The sequence below is a fragment of the Fulmarus glacialis genome, unplaced genomic scaffold (assembly GCF_000690835.1).
Source record: "Fulmarus glacialis isolate BGI_N327 unplaced genomic scaffold, ASM69083v1 scaffold16034, whole genome shotgun sequence".
In the NCBI taxonomy this organism is placed as follows: Eukaryota; Metazoa; Chordata; class Aves; order Procellariiformes; family Procellariidae; genus Fulmarus; species Fulmarus glacialis.
In genome coordinates, this window is record NW_009206227.1 from 1 (window position 1) to 23787 (window position 23787).

At 41.0% G+C, this 23787-nt stretch overlaps 1 protein-coding gene across 1 annotated transcript; it reads right to left on the reverse strand.

Annotated features, from left to right (window-relative positions):
* Positions 1-6188: 6188 nt before the first annotated feature.
* Positions 6189-22416, reverse strand: EXPH5 (exophilin 5; the record flags this gene model as incomplete). The annotated part of the gene is made up of 5 exons (XM_009575676.1): positions 6189-11575; positions 13474-13600; positions 15131-15179; positions 19730-19874; positions 22259-22416. Coding segments are annotated over 5 exons (5866 nt in total), but the record flags the coding sequence as incomplete, so codon positions are not given.
* Between the last annotated feature and the right edge of the window lie 1371 nt (positions 22417-23787).

A 23787-nucleotide genomic window follows, 5' to 3' on the forward strand; every position in this document is an offset into this window, starting at 1 on the left:
AGTAGAGCTGGTGTGAGAGTGAGGAACGAGCCCCAGAGCCACTGGTCCGCGGGCAGGCTGCGCGGAGCCCGGCGTTTTCACGTCCCGAGAGGTTTTCCTTGCCTTGCCTACCGGCCCCATGCAGGCCGAACTGAAGAGCAGACGGTCTGTGCGTTCCCCCCCGCAAACACCACGTTACCTGTGTTTTAGGATACAATTCAGCCGGCAGCTAAAGAGCTGGTCTGGAATTTAAAATGGAAAAAAAATCATATTTCTCTAAAGCTTATTAATTGTTACTGACTGTAGCAGCTCATGTACAGACAGAGATTCCTGTAAAAAAAAAAAAAAAACAACCCTAATTTAAAATTGCTCCTCGCTGTTTCTAGGATTTCCCACAGTGACTGTATTTAACATGAAGGACAGAGCAGGGACCCTGTTGGGACGTCGTTCCCTGCCGCTGGGCTCACCTTCCCGTCCCAGGGAGGAGGCCGAGCTCGCACGCCCCAGCCCAGTGCCCCATCCCAGCATGGCTCAGGCACGCGCCCGCGTCCCAGCGCTGAAGAGGCTCCTCTTGGGGCCTGTGGGTGAGATACCTTATCAGCACGGTAATGCTTGGTGATGGGGAAAGAGGGATCATGGTATTATTCTCTAGAAAATGTAACAACAAAGTAATTTCATGGATTTGAAATGATGGAATACAAGTAAACAGGGAAAACCTCCAATGATTTGTCTCCTAAGGTGGTTGTATCATTTTTATCAGAAGCATTTGCTGCTGCTAGGAAATATTTCAGGGTGTCAGTAGATGGGGGGGGCCTACAAGGCTGTAGGAGAATTAAATCAAGCTTCTGTGCAAGCCTAGATTTTCACATGCAAAACAGTGAGAGCACGAATGAATGCTGAGTGTTTCTGTGTAACATGAACTTCAAGTCTCTGTGCATACAGACCACGAAAAACAGGTTCCTTGTAAGTGGAATTATCAAGTCTGGTTTCCTCCTCGCTTTTGTCTTCAGTCTCCTAAACTCGGTCACTTCAGATAACCACAGGTCTCCACTGACATACCGTGTGTGATACTCCCAACAGGCAAGAGAAAACATGTACAGTGTTAATCTGGAGTTACATACGTGCTTCTTGGCCCGGTAGTACATCCCTGCCTGCTGTTCTTAGTGCAGGGCGGCTTTTTTCTCCCCCTGCACCAGTTGGGAGCACATTTGGAGAAGAAGGTGACTGGGAGCAGTCAGTGTGGAATGACCAAGGGCCAACCATGCCTGGCCAACCCAATCGCCTTTGGCGATAAACTGGCTCTGCGGATGAGGGGAGACCAGGGAATGTCATTTACCTTGAATTTAGCAAAGACGTCACTGTCTCCCACAACGCTCTTGTATCCAAGTTAGGATGTTATGGTCTGGATGGGGAACAACCAGATAGCTAAAAAACCATCAGGATGGGTGGTTGGGCTTGGGGGGGCTGGTTAACGGGTTGTCTCTACCTGGCAGCTGGTAACAAGGGGAGCACTGCAGGGACCTGGCCTGGGATGAGGCGATGGAGAGCTCCATCTTTGGGTTTGCAGATGATGCCAAACAGGGGGACTAGTCGGTGTGCTTAAGGGCAGGGCTGCCATCCTGAGGGACCTGGACAGGGTGGAGGAATGGATGGGCCGTGAAATTCAACGAAGTCCTGCACTTGGGTGCCAGGGAGCAGCGAGGGCAGGCTGCTCCCTGGGGAATGGGGTGGAGGAGCACAGCACCAGGCTGGCAGCAGAGCTTCACCAGGGCCCACCCCGCACATGGCAAACAGCATCTGGGGCAGCCGAGAGGCCACATCACCCAACAGGCTTGTGGGGACAGGACAGGACTGAGGTCAGGCAGGGACATCAATCTGCAGACCAGGATCAGGCCCTGTGAGGGGAACCAGGGTCAGACACAGCTCTGGGATGGCTGCAGGGCCCTGGGGACCTCAGCCTGCAGGTGGGGCCGGGCTCGGCAGGGCCCATGGCTGGCCAGGCAGGGCTGTGGGGGATGGAGACCAACGTCCTACAGCATCGCTGGGCAGGGACTGATGGCTCGAGACTGGGCTGAAATGGTGTCCTGGGCCTTGGGCAGGGTGGGGCGAGCCCTGGTGAGGGGGGCGTCAGGGCCTGTTGGTGCTCTTGGGGCCCTGTCCCTGGGAAGGAGCTGCCCCTGTGCTGGTACTGGCTGGGACCAGCTGCTGGGAGCAGCTCTGAGGGAACAGTCCTGGGAGTCTCGGTGGGCAGTGGGTGGAACATGGGCCATCAGCAAGTCCTGGCAGCAACGACAGCTAATGGCAGCCCGGGGCGGTTGAAAAGGGGGGGGGACCGAGGGTATGAACAGGGGCAGAGCCAGAGGCCGAGGGGAGTCATTATCCCTCTCCACTCGGTACTGATTACACCACATCTAGATACTGCATCCAGCTTTGGGCTCCCCAATACATCAGTAAACTGGATCAAATTCAGGGGAGGTCACTGAGATGGTAGGGCGGGAGCACTGGCCCTGTGAGGAGAGGCTGGGGGAGCTGGGCCTGTTCAGCCTGGAGCAGAGATGGCTTTGAGGAGGGGATGGACCTTACAGTGCCCCTGGGAGATCATTGAGGAGATGGCGCAGGGCGGAAGGACGAGACAACTGGTGTAAGTTGAAGGAAGAGAGGCTCAGCCTGTAACACATTTCCCCCATGAGGACAGTCAGACAGAGAAACAGGTTGCCCAGAGAGGCTGTCCCGTCTGCATCCTTAGAGATTTTCAAGCCCCAACTGGATGAAGCCTTGAGCAGCCTGGCCTGACCTCAGAGCTGTGAGCAGGAGGTTGGAGCAGAGACCTCCTGAGGTCCCTCCCAGTCTGAGCTACCCTGTGATGAAACCATGAGATTTCTCTCCCTTCTTACAAATATCATTGAGATGTTAGAAAGGTCAAGGGTCATCTGCGGACATGAGTGACCTAATGGGAGGGCAGAGATCTAGACAGAAACACCACTTTAGCTCATAAACTATGTTTCCTTCTGAAACCAGGCTGAGGGACCGCATCACTGAACTCAGGTACCACATATACTGGCTGTAGTAATTAAGGTTGAAAGACAGTGGTGAGTCTCACACACCGTCACACTGCATGTGGCAGGCAGGCTCCACTCAGGCCTAATTCCAGCTGAAGGGATTTTCACGTGGAGCTCAGCACCTTGTAAAACTACTCATCAAATACTACCCTTGGCCCCGCCATGAAGTATCGGCTCCTCAAGGCAAGCTGTAGGCATATGGCTCGTTAAGATGTTAACATGTCTACTGTGAAGATACTACCGCTGATGGAAAACTATTTGTGTACTGGAGACTCAACAGCTGGCAGGAAAGGAGAAGGCAGCAGCACGCGCATCGCCAAGGCGCACATCCCTCCTCTGCAGGATGCAGGTCTGAGCTACCACGCAGCCGGGTGACCGCTGCCTACAGCTGCGTGATGGACCAAGGCTGGTGCCCTGTCTTAAATCTATGGCATCGTTTGGCATCAGCACCCTGGCAACAATACCAAGATGCTGGATTTTGTTTTTTTTTAAATAAACTGTCTATGGCATTCACAGTAGGTGAAAAATAAACACAGTACCAATACATTTTTTCATTTGAATGCAGAATTTATTTCAAACAACTAATTTTAAACATGAAAATCCTATAAATGATGAACATTTATAGAATATACTTTTGCCAAAGAAAAAGCCTGGAAGAGCGAAGGAGTCGAAGTCTGGCTCTGCTAAGCTGAACAGAGGGCTGATTGCTATTCAAAGGGTATTTCTCCCAATGTTTTCACGCAATTGATTGTTTTACAGAATACCATTATTCAGGGTAAATATTAGTTTACAGATCCTCAACAGGCTGCAGTCTTCCACAACTGATTTACGACCAAAAGCAGTTTTTACTTACTTATATTAAATCAAGCCACCTGATTTCCTGTACATACATAGCATAGCAAATGAAAAAAATTTATGCCAACAAGGTGAGAACTTAATCCAACTTCTGTTGAACAGGTAGAAAATATTTACAAATAAAAATATTCTAAACCATCCACTTCTAGTTAAGAAAAACTGTATGACCATTTACTTCCCTTGTAAATGTTTATTTAATTATTCTTTACCTTATGTAGGCTGGTATTCCCAATTTTTGGATTAACATATTTTGCATAAATGTACAGCAGCAGAAATTCCTCACTGATACTCTGCTCGTTTTATTGTCTTACTCTACAGCATCCTGTACGTATAGAATAGAGCTGTTTACAGAAAAACATAATTTCTCCTTAGAATACCACATTTTACAAGATTGCAATTATACAGTAGTCATTTCCTTCCAGCATTGCGTATGTCAGCATACGCTTATATCCTTCCAAAACAGGCATGTCGTAGAGATCAATTCTGTCTATAAATACATAGTTTATATTAGTCCTTCTATGTACAACAAAAGACAAATTACCCCAGTATAAAGTAATAATACTTATATATCAGTACAGATTTGAACTACAGACCCACTTCTTTAACGAAGTTTACAGTATAAAAAAATAAGGATACCAGTTACCTATTATAGTATTTTCATCTTTTAGTTTCTTGTGGCATAGTCAGTGATACAAGCATTGCTTGTTTTGTGTAAAATATATTATTTTAAAATATCAGTATACTGTCCTTCCAGTTACAAAAATATAATTATGTCCTACAGAAATTTTATTGAATTAAAAAGTGTATAAAAAATATGGATCATCATTTATGTGAAATTAGAAATAAAGTAGAAGTAGATGTATAATTATTTAAAAATACCATCTTCTGGCTCAGTGAGCCATTTCTGATTTTGCATAAAAAGAGATCAAAGCTTAATTAGAAATTTCATGGCCAGAGACGAGTTTTGGCTACTGAGTAATAATACTACATTATTCGTGTGGCTGAAGAAGAGCCACTGGAAAAAGTTTACAGCTGTTCATTTCGAAGGATAAAAAGTACTGTGGTGACAGTGGGAATGGTTGAAAAATACCAAAAAGGGATGGTAGTTTAGCAAAAGGCAAAGAGCATTTCTCACTGGTTTTATTTACTTCATACGTAAAAACCTGCCAGTCTGTACGGCGCAGTCGCGACCCAGCCACGTGCCCTCTCAGGCCGCTTCGGGAGGTGCTGCCCTGAAGGAGCCCAGCGGCTGCAGGTGCCTCACCCCAAGACCGGCCGAGCACAGAGGCAGCGGGAGAACCTGGGGATGTAACAAGTTGCATTGGTTATGGTTGTCTTCCCACTATTGGGACAACTTAGGATTCAACCTATGAGGTTTATATAGGAAATAAATAGGGTAAAACTTTTTACATTTTGCATGGTTTAAAGTATCCGATTATTAATCCAATTAACTTGTTCCTAAGTCAAAGGCAGAAATCCAGCCGTCCATCTCAACTGTAACCAAAGCTGTGCCAGTTATGAATCTCCCATGTCTGAAAAGCAGATTTCCATGCTCAGCTGTGTTTCTTAACATCCTCAGGAATTTTGGTGAGTTTTCCAGTGCTGTGCCCTTTGCTGAGCTGTTTCCCATGCACTAGCAGCACTTCCGTAACTCACACTGCTCACTGCTCTTGCAATGCTGAGAAAATTCTGCAGGGCAGAACAAACGCCTCTGGGGACATTGCTGCTATGCTTCCCAGGAATGCAGAAAAAGAACATTCCTACAGAATATGCGGTAAAAATTGAACAGGTTTCGTTTTGGGGGAGTGTTTGTTGGGTGGGATGGATTGGCATTATCATGCCTGACCTGGTAAATGAGGAAAATTGGAGAACAGCAATTTATCAGCAAAGTAACCTCTTGATATTCTGTTAAGTCTTGTAAGAAAATGTAGTTCAAGCCAGAATTTATCCATTCCAGCACCGCATAGCTGGCAGGAGCCTAAGCCACTGCTTGGTGACTCAGAGGAAAGCCATCTCTGGAGTTACACTGCCTAAAGCTCCACAGTTGTTTACCTTCTATTATTTTGGAAAGGGATTTTTTAACATTCTTCTTCCCTGCTAGGAGAAACAACAATGGTGAAGCCACATATTTAATACAAAAGTCAAATGCTCAACTAACATAACATACTAACTTCTTTAAAACTAATAAAGTTGTACCAATTTATAGCAGCACAAGAACTGGCTCAAAGTATTTTCTATGTTTTTGCCTGCCCAGAAACTACCGAGCTGTCATGCCATCTTAATACCACGGGCCCTTCATAGCTCTGATTCTTTATCTATCTCATCTAGGTAGTATTCATCATCGGTGGTGGTATCACTGTCTGAGTCCGAATAAGCTGCCGGGTCTTCCCGATAGATATCAGTCAGCTCTTGGGGGGATGAAGCAGCCGATGACAGTTTGCTCCCAGCAGGACTAGAGCTCAAAAGCTCAGCCCTGTTTATAGAAGGGGTCTCTCCATCTCTGAGAGCACCAGGGTTATTAAGAAGACAAGGTCTCCATAATCGCCCTTCTGTGAGTGACCTCTTGATATTTTCCAGGAAAGCCAACTGCTGTTCTTTGCCAAATATACCAAATTCAACAGAAGGATACATCAGATTTCTAGTACTGTAACATTTTTCATCGTCTGATGCCCAGTTTTCATTTTCATCACAAGACAACAGCTCCGAGTAAGATTTAAATCTCTTCCCATGTATTCCATCTTTTGGTAGAATATTGGTTCCCAAGGCAAAGGTCTCATGGGAATCTCGAGCACAAATACTCTCAGAAAGGTGACGCTCACGCTGACTTTTGGCATGACTCTTCCGCAACTGATAGCTATGCAAGTTAGCATTTTTTAAGCTAGCAGACTGAGAGGTATTTTGACACTGACCAAGCACTGCCTGGGAAGTCAAGTTTTGCTCTTGACATATGTCTGCCTGCAAGCAGCTATTTATGTATGTGTTTGAGTTTTTGTCAGTTAAAAGTGGCAAGGGAGGACTGCAGGCACGACTGTTAGCTCTTCTTTTTTCATCAGCCAGTGGGTCTGATGTAGTAGCACTGGGAGAGATGGGCTGGCTTTTGCTTTCTAACCTGAGATCAATTTGGGAATTCTTATTTCTTGTGGTTACTGCTTTATCTGGAAATAGGGTTGTAAGACTTGGCCTATTTTCCACTTTCACTGTAGTTTTTTTGGGACTGATGGCTTCCTTCTGGGTGCACGAGCTTGTAAAAGACCTCCAATTGGTGTTATTAACAAGTAAAGAAGGATCATTTTGATTTTCTTTCTTCTTATTCTCAGCTGTTCTTGGCGTATTCTTATCAGGGTCCAGACTGTGATTCTGATTTTCATTCTTCTTATTCTCAGCTGTTCTTGGTCTTGGCGTATTCTTATCAGGGTCCAGACTGTGATTCTGATTTTCATTGTCCGACTGCAGGAATGGCTGATGGGAATCCGTTGAAATCAATGAGTCAACGGACATGTCAACCTCTAAAGAAGTGGCACTTCCATCATTCTGTGAAAAAATGTTACTTATGTGCGGTTTGGGGGGTAAATTTTTACTTGAAAATTTTCGACTTGTTTTGTAAACAGCTGCCAGTTTATTTTTAATTGAAGGTCTGTTTTTCCTTTTTTCTATATCTTTGACTTTGTCTCTTGTGCAGTCAGAGAGAAGCTTGTTCTCGTCTTCTGCACTCTGCGTTATCTTCTGATCTTGTGTAACCCCGAGGACTTTATCTTTACAGTTAACATTCAGGCTGCCTTCACTGTGCCTCTCTGATTCCTGCAAACCATCATAATCTTTACCCATCTGAGTACTCGGTGAGTTTTGCTCTTTTTTAATTTTTGAATTTTTTAATTCATCTGTATTTGTGTGAACCACTTTGTCTAGCTGAAGTAATGGATCAGCACTGAAAGCTGTGCTTACCTCAGATGCTTTGTTCTGAGACTTTGAAAGCACTTTGCTACAAGAGTTTAAATCATTTGCATTTTTTCTTGAACTGTCAGCCCTTAATTGCAGTCCACTACATTTATTATTAAACAGAGCAGTGGTTTGGTGTAGGAAATTTGCTCTCTGCTTGACTTCAGTACTATCCCTGCACGTGTCTTCCGCAGGAGGAAGTGGCACGTCAGCACGCTCTGTGTTACCATTCCTTCTAAGGGAGCTCTTCTCTCTTGGGTGGAGGAGTAAACTCTTCAGATTTTTATTGGTGTTCACTTTAGGGGGCTGACAGCAGTTTTCAGAGTTTCTCTTCTGTGTAATATTTTTATTTGTTGAAGTAGAATACAAAGGATTCTCTAAACGTCTACCTGGCTTGGGAGGGGTTGATAAAGTGGACATTAGCGGTGTGGCTGTTTGTAAAATGTCCTTCTTTTCTTTTAGACATATTTCTGTATTTTGGCTGCTTGAAGCATCAGAAATGGCCTTACCTGACTTAGCCACTATTGCAGTGGATTGTGGACCACCAAAAGAAATTTCTTTTGTCACCATGTCAGAGAGCACATTTTCTGCTAATGAAAGATCTGCTGAACTATCTTTCCTGTTACATACCATACTCATTGACTTTGAAGTACATACCTTCTCAGAGCTAGGAGATAAGTGGGAATTCTCTTCTTCACTATCAACAGCAGTTCCTAAGTTCTGAGGTGTGACCAGAGCTGAAGATACTTGGTCAGAAGCATATGAAGGCACCTCTTTTTCCAAAGTACTGGGGAAAAAAACATTTGCTAAACTCACATGACCTTCGTTTTTCTTGTTTAGTATTCTTGGTGACTGAGCATTTTCTTTGGGACCAGGTAAATCTGCATCCTCTGGATTATCTCTAAAGAGGTTACAAAATGTTCTTGAATGCCTCCGTGGTAACGTATAATAAATTGAAACTAGTTCATGATACTTGACATGATCTTCATCAACACAAACTGTAAATGTGCTTGTGGTTTTATATTTCTGCAAAACATTTCCCCTCTCCTTACAATCTGAAAACACAGAGGATTCTCTTCTGCTTAGATGTTTACATCTATCTGTCAGTTCAACTGATGTACTATCATTAGGAGTTTTGGTTGAAGGACTGGGGTAGTCTTTTTCTTTGTTACTATTTAATGATGCTGATGTTGAAAAGGAATGTTTTGAGTCTAAACAAGACACATCTCTTTGATTAGAACAAAAGGCATCAGCTCTACGTGGAGTTTCAGACCTTAAACAATCATATGTTGTTCTACTTTCTCTAGGTAAAGAGATGGGCATATCTGACATAATACTACCAGCAATGCTAGCTGATTTTCTAGGCAAAGTGTAATAAATAACAAGTGGGTCAGGAGATTTGAGGCTGTTTCTGCTAGGGGAGCCAGTAATGCTGCAGCTACTGGTATGTCTCAGCAAGCTGTCTTGCTTGTGAAACCCTTCAATACAAGGTGAATTACTCCTTATTTTTCCGCTTTCTTTTTCAAGGCAAAAATAACTTAATCTATGTTCAGAAGTCTTGGGGTCTCCATCAAAGCTATGCATATAAACATTTCCAGAATTTCCATTTTGTGGAGAACTAGTAGTGAATTGTCCATTACAGTCTTTAGTAACCAAAGTGCTTGTATTTTGCAGTGTTTTCTGTGAAATTTTTTTGGTAACACCTATTCTGCTCACTTGAGCTGTTTTTCTACCTTCTGCTTGAGATTCAGTAACTGTGCAATTTACTGAAGAGCTAGCTAGTGTTCCTAAACATTTAGAATTGTCTTTATGAGAAAGTGCTTGTGGAGAGCTTTGTGAGGAGCTAGATGCACAGGACAACATGCCTTGACAGTTTGCTAATTTTTCAGTGGATGGAGCAGAAGCAACATTCAGCAGTGAGCACTGTCTCTTTGGAGCAGCTTGGTTAATGGCTTCTGCACTCCGATTATCATGTTGTACGCTCTCCCTTTTTGCTGCATAATGCAGATTATGTTCCCATTCTTTCTGACTTGGAAGAAAAGGTTCCTTCCTGCTCTCATCAGCTGGCAAAATACAGGGAGGCTGACTGAACACACTGTTGGGTGGGCAATCCTTTTCCTTCATTTGTACATTTCTTTTATCACCACTTGATGTATACATTTTTGCAGTATCTCCTCTGGCAGTGACTTGGGTTTGTCTCGTTGATCTCATTGTGTTAAAGAGAGATGCATCGCTTTGCAACATGGCAGAAGCAGGGCTGTTAGAGGGAAACCTCTGGGTGTTGATGCAGTTTACATCTACTTGTTGAGAAACTGACTGTAATGGCATATCTTCATCTGGCAGTTTCATACCTTCAATCTTTTCTAGTTGTGTAAAGTCTGCCTTAGTACTTCTTTGGGTAACGACGACTGAATTCCTGTTCAGTCCTATAGGTTTTGTTTGGTCCTTCGAATTAGGAAAGACTGACTCATCAGTTCTGGTACTAGATGAAGAAACTGAAGAGTTATAACTCAGCCAAGGCTGACAGCCCTCGGTGAATTCTGAAAAAGTTCTATTTGTACTTCTTGTTATACTTTTGATATTCGTATTTTCTGGAGAATACACGTGAAAATCGTTCTGCAGGCGCTGTGAACCAAACTTGGCATTCTTCGTATGTGCCCACTGCTGGTCATTTAAATTACCCATAATTACTTCAAAGCTGGCATCAGGGGAAATAAATGCTTCATCACTGTAGTACTGAGGAATATCAGCCCAAGAAGGATAGCTGTCTTTTCTTCCATAAGGAGAAATTTTTTGGTTTGCATACAACTTGCCATGAGAAGTAGTATCTCTATAGTAGGATCTAGAGAGATTATTTTCCGATTTGTATAATGGATAATTTTCCCAGTTATCAAAGGGCAACGGAGAAGTAGCTTTGTCAGGGCAACTAACTCTACTAAAGCAATTACTGCTTGAAATAGATCTTCTGTAGTGGTGTTTTGGGTGGTAACATGCGTATTTCTTGGTTTCTTGCAAAGAGCTAGGATACCTACCATGATCTGTAGCATGAAACTCCATCAGTGATTGGGTTCTAAACATTTTTTCTTGAGTTGATGTTTGTCCAGGAGAGTCTGGTGTGTTGTTCCATACAATAGAAGACAGAGGAATTCTCTTTGGGTTCTGTCGACCAAACCTTGGTACAAAACCATTGTTGCTCTCCCTTGCCAACGGCTGTTGTAAACTAGATGCTGATAGCTGGTCAGAAGATACTGATGATGGACACCTCCGAAGGGAACATACAGAGTAACTTCTGCCAGCTGTGTCCTTGTTCATACAAGTCTTGTGCCTAAATCCACTGTTCTGTGTTATGGAAGGAGGATATAAGCTACCTTCTGAAGACCGTCCGAAAGAAACAGAAGACAGCCTGTTGCTTAGCAGACGAGGATTTTCATCAACTGGATCACCATATTTGTAATCTTCTTGAAAGGCTGCCTGGTGCCAGTTTATATATGCACTGTGTAATTTCCTTGGTCTGATGAAAATCTTGTGTTCATCTTTGGCTCTTATTGTTCTTAGTCCATCTGGGAAAAATGTGCTAGGCATGTCACTCCAGTCATTTCTGTGTTGCGCCCTACTAGCAGTCTGCCTCTTTGAAGTAGGGAATGCACTACTGTATTGGACATTTGATGCACTGCTAGTGGAAACTGTCCTGTCCAATGGGTCTTGGGCTTGCTCCTGGGCCAGCTGGTCATCCAGATCGTTTAGAACTGCACAGGGAAAAAAAGATACTTGGTTTTGTTTCCTTTAATGTTCTTCTGACTATTTATGTTTGTGTTAAAAAGTTTCATGTACTACATTAATAATCAGAACTGGTTTTGAAAGGAGTCAGCTTCTCAGCATTCAAAACCCTTCCCAAACCACACATTCTTCCTCCACAGGACCTTTCAGCAGTCACCCATTATGACCACAAGGAAAAAAATGCGCTGCTCCATGACTGATCTTAAAACTGCTCTTTACGTAAATGGTAGTCTTTATGATATTTAAAAGAAAACCAAAACAATTTGAAGTCTGAATTCTTACTCACGTGCTATGTATGTGTGTGTGTGTAAACTTTCCAAATCTAGCTTGTAAGCAAAAAATCCCTGAAAAGAATTCACTAGGCAAACATGGACCTTTCTGTGTGTTCACAAAGCACGGTTATGATGTAACACAGAATCCTGCAAACCATCAAACAAGCATATTCAGTAGTCTGGCATGTCCACCGTTTGTTTTATTCAGAAAAGAAGTTCTCCACTAAATTGTAGCTTATTACTTTAAAATGAGCACTGAAAATGGCATTTTCTGGATAAAAAAGGGTAATGAAATAGTTAGGAACCTGTGATTTATTCTAGCAAAAAAGCTGTTATTTATATATATAGACAGTCTCATGAACTGGAATTAAACACTATACAGTTCAGTTAACCACGAATATTCAGTCATAAGACTAAGTGACAGCAATGTATTTAAAGTATTTTTATTAGCAAAAACAATCATGCCATTGCTACCTGTATTCTTTTTGTATTTTGAAAATAGCACACATAAAATATAAAAAAATGGATATGACTGTTTTGTCACAGCATTTCCTAATCCATTTAAATAAAAAAGACTGACTGATCAGTCATTACAGATCTGTGCTAACAGTACAGAATCATTAAGAAATCATTGCTAGGTATGTATAGTTGGAATAAAAGGTGACACAAAGATACTCAAATTTTCCATTTTTATATCTTCAGCACAGAAGAGAGAAGGCTCCTGAGAGAGTCAGTTTAGAACAAGAAAAAAGACGAGTTGTTTCTAAGTCTTCCATTTGGAGGACATCAGCCAAGCTATGTACAGTTTTTCTCTGTCAGTGGGCAAGTATGCACAGTTATGACTGACACCCAAAAGTGGTGACAGGCATCTGAGTTTCAGAAGAATCACTGTCCACCATGCAGTGCTCTCCTCTTCCAGCACTGCCACTGCTTCCCGATCATGCTTTCAATCTGTTATCTCTTGTAATTTTGTGTGGTAGAAAGTAATATTCGTGGACATTTTTTTGCATAGATCTGAGAAAGCTTATGGAAGAACACCTGTGTACACCCATAGGCTGGGTCTGATCTTGCCTCGCTTCCCAGCAGTGAGAGAAAAAAAAAAAAGAACCAGCAACTTTCAGCTGGTACTATAAGGGCTCCCAGAAAGCTAACTGAATGCCATAATGCCTCTTGCTTCTGTGGTTTGAGGCTTTACAATTCATAAAACCAGGCCCAGTAATTCACTGTCATCAAAATTATGCATGCAGGAAACTGGGATGAAATTCTTCTCGCATAACTGTATACCTGCATCTAAAGGATTCAGTATGGGCTCCTGTCAGAATCAGCAGAGAGAAGTGTATGCTTTTACGGTGTGATTCTTCTGAACTGGATCAGTATGAGGTGAAATGCACTCTAAGAGTGACCAGTGACACATCTTAAGTCAATGTCAGATTAGACATTCTGCTGTCAGATGAAGCCAGCAAAAAGACATTATGTTAGAAAGTAATGAGCCATATCTTTACAGCCTATGCTTTTGCAGAAAATTCTCTGAAACCAGTCACCACAGTCACTTCTGGTAACAATAATATCAGAACAAAGTAAGGACACACACTTACCACTGAAAAACTCCTTCTCTAGCTGTTCATTCCATTCCTGGGTACTTTTCTGCATCATTTCATTTTGGTTTGCATCAAAAGAATGACCACTTGTTTCAGTTGACATTGGGGAATTACACATTTCAGCCTGTTAAAATTGTAAGGCAACACGATTTTAGTGTTACATGTGGGTTCAAATCACGTTTCACATGTCACATCACAAATTGTGTCACAAGTCACAGAGGTCAGTAAACTCTTTGTGGGTCCATTAAATACTGTATTATTAAAACACAAACCGAAGGATTGTAAAGTTGCATGCATTTTAGAGACTTTTACATACATAAGAAGGAGATTTGCTCATCTTGTCCTCATACTGTAGCATGTTTTGGATATATGAGTTATAATGACCTTATAATAAGGGGCATAGTTTACTTATTCTCTCCATATGCAACCTTACTGCATTGTATCTCTTAATTTAGTTTTTCCTAATCACTTCTTCCTTGACCAGCACATTTTAAAATTCACACATTGATGTCCCAACGGAGATTTAATAATGTAACACCACAGTCAACTTTCATATTGCAAGACAGCACTTTAGGGGGCTGTGAAAAATTACCTTAGCAGTGGGGAAAATGTCATCTATTCCCCACCTGAGTTTAGTTTACATGTTAAGCTGGAGAGGTTCCTATCCCATCCATATTTCTCTCAGCTCACAGTCTCAGATGGTAGAAGTGCAGACAACTGCTGAACTGCTGACTTATTTTAGCTGAGACTCCTCCTCCTTTTTTTAAATAAAAACCCTTACTACTTTTTAATTCTCAGTATTTGTAATATTTTACTTCTCTAGCTATAATAGCTATTTATACAACAGATCTTTGTTCAGTCATATATTAATATAGATTATCCCTTTGTTTTTGAAATTTGAGAGAAAGGAGGTGGCCAATTTACCTGCTCTATACCTTTGATTACATACTGCATACCTTCTTAGTCCCCCCTGTGGTTATACCACACAATTGAAGAGGAGGAAACACGTGTTAGTAATACAGGGCAATAAAGTAATTAAAATAGCAAATATCACCCTTGGAGGAAATCTGTTTATTTCAACAGTGTGCTCTTAAATTACATCAGAAATAAATCTGTTGTTTCATCCTTACATTGAGGTTGTGCTTACAAAATGGAACATTCAGCCAAAAAGTAATTTCCTACAGTCAAAATTTACATTTACACGGTAATTCTGTGCATGGAAATGTTGCAGGAGAGGCTCCAGCTTACTGCCTGCCCAAGTCAGCTACTATTTTTCACCCTTGTACAAATGAAAAGAAACAAAGTAAATACACTAGATTATTTATTCAGTGTGAGGTTTGACTTATTTGCAAGTTGGTTACAGTTGCCAAAATATGTGAGGGTTTTGGCCTACAAATTATTCCGTTATTAGGAGAGAACTGAAACCTGATCAGAGCTAGAGTTAGGGCTTTGGACTTGTAGAGTTAAGAGGGCAAGCTCATTCTACTGCATTCAACAGGTTCACAACACAGACATTTTACTCAGTGTTTTTAACAAGAACGGCAAGAATACTATTTAAACAGGCGTTATATCAACAGCCTAAACAAAGAGGACTAGGTTTTTGAAACATCTGTGGTTTAAACTTTGCTGACAATAAAGTTGATAAGCTACTTACCGTTGCCATTTCTTCCACTTTCGAAGATGGGCTAGCAGAACTGTCATATCTGTAGGCAGAAGGATTTAAATGTTGGCTTTGAAAAGGAACATGATGTAATTTTACCAGGTGGTAAATATCCAGCAGTTTCTCTCTAACAACTATTGAGAAGCATCTGAAAAAAGGCTGCTCTATGAACAATCCATCCTTCCCCCCCAAAAAAATCCTGCTACCAAAAAAATGCTGGGGAAATGTACAATTCAGTTTGGCCTTGTCAGCTTGCAAATATCGTAGCTGCACAGTCAAGAATGAACTCAACCTACTGATATTTCAATGTCCGCAACAGCCATAAAGTAATTGCTTCAATCCAGCATTACGGTAAGATGGTATTACTTCCTTTTCCAAACAACAATAATTTAGTAGGTACTACGAATAGCCGAAGTTAGGTACTTGTAAATCTATAAGTGGTTTGCATCTGCAATTCTATTCTTTTTCTCTTCCATTTCACCCTGCTTAGATGCAGAGCTGTGCTCTGCCCCTGTGAAGGAGGAGAGACAGACAGCAGATTGTTTTCAATGTGAACTTTGGAACTTGCTGCTGCTTACCCGAAACAGCCTTTATTTACCAATTTTTAACACATGGTAGAAGGCTCGTCTGCTTTCCTAAGCTATATAGGACTGCAAGGGCTTGGCAGAGAACTGGTTAGAGCGTCTGTGAGTAATGCGGTGGTTAGAACAAGCCAAGAAGCCCTGAACATAAAAAGTATTCTGTTCTATGCAGTGACTTGCAGACATACAAATACAAAATAAACTAAAGAAATAAAAACAGGACTTGACTTCACTGAGTCTATTCTAGTCTGCAGATCCTTATTTTACAACTAAGCAAACTCAGTCCCTTCAAAAGCCCTGAAGGAAGTGTTGCTCAGCTTGTGCTTATTGCTAGTTCTTCCTTCTCTCAGAAATCGTTTTTTCCCAGGAATTTAATTCTTGAGAGAAAGTGAAGTAGAGAAAGACGGTTCTGCTCAGTCCTGTTTGTCTGAAAGTCTTTTTGAATGACCTTATTCTTAGGCTCTTAAAACCTTCTTGTGCTCAGGTAGACTACTTTATTGTGCTTCAACAGCAAGTATAAACCGGCTTGTTGGCAGGTTCTTTGTGGCCCAGCCTTTCCTCCTGAAGTGCTTTGTCATTTGTTTGCAATGTGCTTGCAGGCAGGGAAGAACAGTTGAAAGGTGCAATTTGTTTTTGCTTCTGTAATTGTGAACTGTAAAACCAGGATTCCTCTCTGACATGGGGTCCAACTGAAACCAAAGGAAACATGCCTGTTGACCTCAGTGGGCTTAGGATCCGGCCAGACAATCTGAATCTGAAATTCCTAATTTTTTCCTTGTAGCACTGAATATGAACAGCCATTAATTCAGTGGGTTACCGCTCCCTGTGAATGAAGTTTACAGAACCAGGACTCAGAGATGTATGTAGCTCTTCCTTTAAACTAAAATAATGTTGAATATGTTTTAATGCCTCTATAACAAACTAAGAATGAAACTTACGTTTCAAAGTTTTTACAATGATTTCCTGCAAGCCAAGTTCAATTAAATCCTGTGGCTTAGTGAGCTACCTTAATTTTAATTATATGCACAACAAAAATGTAAAAGCTTTGTTAGAAGCTCTCTTCTTCAGCTTTACTGTGCAAAGCTGCTCTACAGTTCTCCCCACTTGGTGCTGTGCTTGGTGTTGCGTTAACTGCTCCTTGCAATGAAGCTACATGAAGTAGACATGTTAGAAATGTCTTCTGATAGTCTAGGCAAAAATTAAATTTTCATTTGCACCTCTGGCACTATTCTAAATTCCTCCACGTCTTTGTTGTCACTGTTCTTTCAGAAATAACTGGTCATTGCATCCTGCTTTATTTTCCTCCCTGCCAACCTACACAGACAAGATTATTTTAGTCTTTTTCCTATGCCAATCCCTCCACTTCTCAAATTGCCTCATTATTTTTTCTGTACTCTTTCAAGTTTTTCAGCATTTCAAAATTAAAGTTTTGCTTACTTCCAGAGAAATATTGCTTAATTTTAGGAAAAAGTAATTCAGTTTCTTTTTTGGTTAAGGATATTGAGCAATGTTTACGTTACTTCGCACACACATGCACGCGCACATACACACATACTTGTAAACATTATCTATTATTCATAAACAGAAAAGAAGTTAAATTACTGTTTAAGTTCAGAAATATTTGCCATCAGAAAAATACTACTCACTATGGAAAACAAGAAGTTATATTTTACACTTTTTCACTTATATACACATGTATCTTTTTATGACAACCAAATGTAAGATTAAAAGTATAAGATGACTCTACTTACTACTATCACTACTGGTAACAATAATATAAATCCATGAATTAAAATCTGCTGCGAATTTGTGTTTTCATTAAGGCACCTGTCTTCCCCAGGCCAACTCCGAGTTGTCTAATGTCAGAGTGTAATCCGTTTTCTTCTCTACTATTGTTATCAGTACTACATAAGACGACAGCTAAGCAACAAACACATAACTCAAATATGCTGAAAACACAATGAAAGAGCATTTCTTTTCCAGTATGAATCACACTTACATATCAGAAAAGAATAAGGATGAATTCAAGAACACCGAACACCTTTGAACCAAAAGTGATCAAACATTTCACTACCTTCAGACTACAGTTACAAACCTTTCATTAGCATCTTCTGTATCTCCACATAAGCATATTCTTTTTTGCAGCATCCATAATTTAGTCCCCCGGCAAAACACCACTGTAGCTGATGAAACTGTCTCTCCAGTACAGAAAGGACCCTCTAAACAGCCATTAATATTTAGCTATTTGAAAGCTTCTGCCAGTTACGCTTACTTACAGGATTTACAGTGCTGCCTGCTATTGTATTTCACTAGCTCTCCAAAATAACTCTACCTGGTGAGAGGCAGATTATTTCAGCGCTTTGTCTATGCATAAAGCAAACCACATGCCACGGCAACACCTAGAAGAGGGTGGGGGAAGTTTTCGACACAGAGGCGTGACTAGAAAATGTAGCAATCAGCTCAGCTACACGTCAGGATTGACTTGTTTATTTTTCAAGCTGTGCTCGGTAAGAAATCAAAGGCATCTGAGCCTGAGATATGATAGATTTTCTGGGGAAAAGCCAGACAAACACATATTAGAAAAGTTGATGCAATGAGTAGGCACGGTTTATTTTTTTGCCTTCTTAAATTAAGAAATCATTTCAATGCTTAGATTCTACAGCAAAGCCTAGATCTTCGCTTGTGCAGTGGCTACCTTACCGTGCACCAGGATAAAGCGCCCTTGAAATCCAATTCTCAGTTACACAGTGCCCCTTTATTCTGCAGGGAGGGCTGCGGTCCGGTGTTGGTGTGTCCCAGCATAAGGGGCATTACCATGTCACAGGAAAGAGGAGGGAGCAGATGACATGTATGGAGCAGTGTTAAAACTTTGCAAATTTATTTTTCTATGCTGCGTTGCTATGTAGGAGAATTGTTACCAGTAAACATCCACAAAGCTAACCTCACAGCCTCTGTTCAAACCTCTCCTTAAATCCTTCTGCTTTGATACAAACACTCCACAATGGCAAGCGGTGTATCAGACTAATCATCATTTCTTTAGAGGCTTGCATTCCCTGTCATTGTTTATTACAGCTGTTCCTTGTCCTAGCGTCATGCCACCTAGAAGCCCCAGGCATGGACCAGAATACCAGCCTGAGACTCACAAACAGAGTGAAAATCAGCTCTTTGTGCTAAAGATCTTGCAGCTTCATACTTAGATTTCACAGCATAATGCAACTTTATCTATGGTTGCCAGTCCCAAGCATTACCCTGAGATGCACACAAAAATAATACTTCACTCAGGTGTTGCTGACATACAGGACCATACAGGACAAAAGTTAGGAGAGAACAGTCAACCTAACTAGCCTGAGCATAGCCCCCATTCCCTCTGAACAGCAGCTTTAACCCTGTGGATGGCAAGGGAGAAGGATGCTCTTCAAACAGCAGCTCCAGCGCTGCATATGAGACCATCTTTGGTTCAGACCCAGTTGAAACCAAAGCCCTGACGAAGCACGGAAGACAAAAGCACTGGAGAGCTGCCCTGTTTGCCCAGCTAGAGCTAAAGCTGCAGGCCTGCCTCTAAGCTGCCTCTGGGCTAGAAATGGTGGGAACTGATGTAGCAGAGCTGCCTGGGGCCGGCACTCTCTGCCATGGCCTGGGAAAGCTACGCTTTCCTGTTATATCACAGCCAGATCCCCATGCGCCTTACACCTTGTCCTCTTGAGAGGGAATTAAATAGGATGCAGCCGCTGCTAAGTCTAGGGGCTTTCATACACTTAAAGCCTTTATGCAAAACCCAAGCAAAATAGATTTAGCCAAGAGACTTTACCTATTACTTGCCACTTAGTCCTCATTCTTCTGACACAAACAAATAATCTCTCATTACATGACCAAGTAAAATTCCAATCTTCCCAGTGAGGTGAAAGGCAAGAGGCTGGAAAAATGATTTTAACAAAGTTTTCTAAGCAAAACACAGACCAATTCATAGACTTTTTTAAAGCTGGAAATAATGTATGTTTGGATTATAGCTCACCGTGGTTGCTTCTGAGTCTGGTTTTTCCTTGATTTTCTAAAGGAGGAAAGCCAAGAAAAAGGTGATCTGAGCCCCAGAAAGGAAGATGAAGTGTTCTTTTGTGCTTGAGGATTTGTGCGGGATGACATTTTTAATTCTTTATGATCTAAAAATATTACAAAAATTTGATTTGTTTCAAGTTCTTACTAAATATAGTATTAAAATATACATAAAAAGTTATTTCTTCATAAACAATTTTCGTTTGCTTACCTTTTATGCCAGGAAAATCCAGTTTTATTGACATTTTTGGACAGACTATGTGACATGGTGGTTTATAATGACTAACTAGAAGACTAAGAGAAAGATAAACAGGACTAAAGTTTCAAAAATTATTATTGGTTTTGGGTGACGGCCATTGAGATAAATGATTTTCAGAAAATAATCAGCACTCAACCATTTGACAATGAGAACTGTTTTAAATTAGACATCTGAAAATTTAGGCACCCACAATCATTAGTCACTTTCTCTTCAACTTTAAGAAATATAAATATGACAACCCTGAATATACTATGGTTTAATAGACTGTAATGTAACTACATAACAGTAATTCAGACTAAGGTGTCTTCTGTATCATACAATTCTTTATGATGGGATTCCCATGGCCACTGGAGTACATTTTTTTCTGCTACAAACTGCATATCAGAACTGTATTTTAAATGCAAGATATCATGAATTATTTCTTTGGGAAGGTTATGATTTGATTTCTTCAAATGGAACATAAACACCGTCTGCCTGTAAAAGCAGCTGGCAATTGGTGTGAAGGAGAGGATGAGCATTGCTCACAGATTAGGGAAAAAAAAATGCCACAGGAAACCGGAGGACATCATAAGGAAACAAGACTTCACTCAGGAATAAGGCAGTGCATCTTTTTTTTTCCCATTTAAAACATCACATGCCTGAAACAATACAACAGCCTGAAAATTGCTTATCCAGTAACTGTAGAGGAAAGCAAAACCGGAAATGAGAGCAAAGTGTCACTCATAACAACAGCAAGGGGCAGCATTTTGGACCTAGTCCAAAACAAAGTGAATAACTCATGTCACGTGAATTAAATCCTGTGTGTAATACATGGCTTTCACTTCAGTGACAATCACTGTGTATTACAAAATGCTGCATCCTTTACCCCTTTCAGAGCCTAACCTCTTGGTGGCATTTTTTGACTTGACAATGAAGGTGTCATCAGGAGAGTCCTAATAGCACTCTGCTGTAGCCAGGATGGTCTAGGGACGTAGAGAGAGCAAGGCTTGCAGGTAGTAGTACCTTTTGTTAAACCAACTTATACAGTTGGAAATATCAGACAAGCCTCTGGGGCACACAACCCCTTCTTCAGATCTGAAATAGAAATGGCAGCTTTCAAAGTTAAATACCAGAGAACAATTACACAAAGTTTAGTTAGCTAACGCATCAATTGGACCACCTCTGAAAGAGAAAAATATTAAACAGCTGTGGACCAGAGGGGATGTTGGGGAAAAACCATCAGGAAAGAGAGAGATCTGTTCTGTGTAGGTCTGTAGTTTCAGGAAATTTTTTAGGGTTTCATTTTTCTTTTGAAATACATGACTCTGCTTCCAGTTGCTACGAAGCACAAATAGGAAGAGCTCAATGAAAAACATGCACAAATGTGAATGGAGTAAAAGCATGTATCATGCATGAAAACTATCTGGATGGAAGATGAAAAAGACAGCACAGAATGCCCTGCTTGGTATAGAGATACCTTGCTTCTTGCACATGTTCATTTTGGATGGGCCACAGAACCTGCGAATGAGATCTCCAGAAGTTGCTTCCTGGTCAGCCCAACTTTCCAGGCATTGTCACCCACCCTGATAATCAGCACTGGCATGCCTTTAGTCCAGTGTTACCAGGAAAAATTTTCCATTGGTACAGTCAAACCTCTCTCACCCAAACCCAGATTACCTACTTATTCCAAACGTTATTTAGGTGCTTCTAGTTTTTTTGAGAAAACTAGGTAAAACAGAAACATTTTTTGTACAAAGTAAACATTACTGCTTTGATTAGGAAACAACCACTATATTTATTTTAATTACAGCAACTTCATCTTGATTAAGAAAGAAATTTTTTACAGTGAGGACAATCAATCACTGGAACAACCTCCCCGGGGACAGGGTAGAGTCCCCATCATTGGAGGTTTACACGATGCAACTGGCCAGGGTGCTAGATAATCTCATCCCTTCCCACGAAAGGTTGGACCAGATGATCTTCCGACGTCCTTCCAACCTGGGCTGTTCTATGATTCTAACTATGGGATAAGAATACCAGGGATTTTCTGTTGTGACTCTCAGCTGTGCTTTTAACAGAACCTGCGTAAAGAAACATAATAATCTTGAAAATATATCTTTGGTAAAACTTCGACCTGAGAAGAAACTCAATGCAATTTCAGAAACTCCTTAGCTATTACACTCTGAAATGCTCTAAGACATTGGTTTGGTGACCATTATCATATAGATAAGTAAACGGAAAAATGCAACTCACTGGTGTCTTTGCACTTCCTTAGCTGATGCTCTAATGGTGGTTTTAGCATTCTATTGACATCAATGTAATTCTGAAACTTTTTTCTTTGTATTTCTTCAAACCATTCTCCAGTCACTCCCTGCAGCCCTGTTTCAGACTTCTTTCTCTTCAGAAGTTTGCTAGAAAGGAAAAAAAAAAACCCAATTTATTTTTAGGCCATTTTAGATATTACAGGCACATCATTAGGAACTCTCCCTGTTGTCCATTTAAGTATTTACAGTATATTTCTACATATATTGACTTTTTAAAAGATACAGTGGGACATAAAAGTTTTAGTGACAGCAGAATTCTCCAGCTTAACAATGAGATTATGTGACCAGGTTAAGTGGATGACTTATATGCTTGCATTTTTTTCTGCCTCAAAGAAGTGCATCCTTCTTCCTTGTAAAAATGAGGTAATAATTCATAAGCATTATAAAATTAATTGAAAGTAAGATTAAGTTCAGCCAATAACCGAATTAGAGTAAATAATACTCTAGCAAAGCAATTCTTGAAATATTTATTCACTCATTTAAGCAGAAGCAATAACAGGATTATTCTGATTTTCAAGAGGAAGCTCACTGAGGCCCTGACAGTGAGGTACCCACCACACATTTTCTATGTAAAGGAGAATAATAAATTGTGAATTCAGCTAATAGGTATTCATGCAACATGTTCAACAAGTGATTCTGCCTGTGTTTAATATGTATGGAAGCAACTAATGATGAATATGAATGTTCTGCCACGCAGAGTTGAAGCCTGAACAAGCTACACACATAGGGCTGCAACTGAAGTTGTTTAGTAGCAAGTTCAGGTTTTAGACCACGAGGTCACAGGAATGAATTGCTTATCTGGACATAAAAGAACAAGGTACAGTTGCAAAGGAGTCAGAATAGTGCAATGGACACGCAAAGTTACTTGTTTTCAAAGTACATTACACAAGTCCCTAAAGTACAGATGCAAACGCAGCAAATCCATGCCCCAACTGATCCTGATGGCAACAGAACAAGACTTCGTGCGCAGCCTGGAGATGTAATACCAATGTTTTAGCAAGGCTTTCATGTAAGTCTTCCACCTTAAACAGTGGTAAAACCCATGTCTAGGCATACAGACGCTCTCAGAGAACATAAATTATTTCAGCTATCAATTTAAATAAAAACTCATATTCTCAGAGACAACATTACTTCACAAAACAAACTTAAAATTAAATATCTAGTCTGGAAACGGATGTATTTCCATCTGGAGTTGATACAAGGTATATTGTCCATACTAGCACCTCCTGTTCATCTGGTGGCATCTGAAGAACAGGAGGGCAGGAGAGAGACATTTTTGGTAAATGAGTGAATATTTCCCGTGAAGAAGATTACACAGGCACATGCACAAGTACTAGCCATATGAAATAAACTTATTACAAAGGCAAATATGTTAATCATCACAGACATTACCACACCATGGGAGTGACTAAACACTGTAAACGCCATCTGCAGCATGGAAAACAGCCTAGCAGTTAT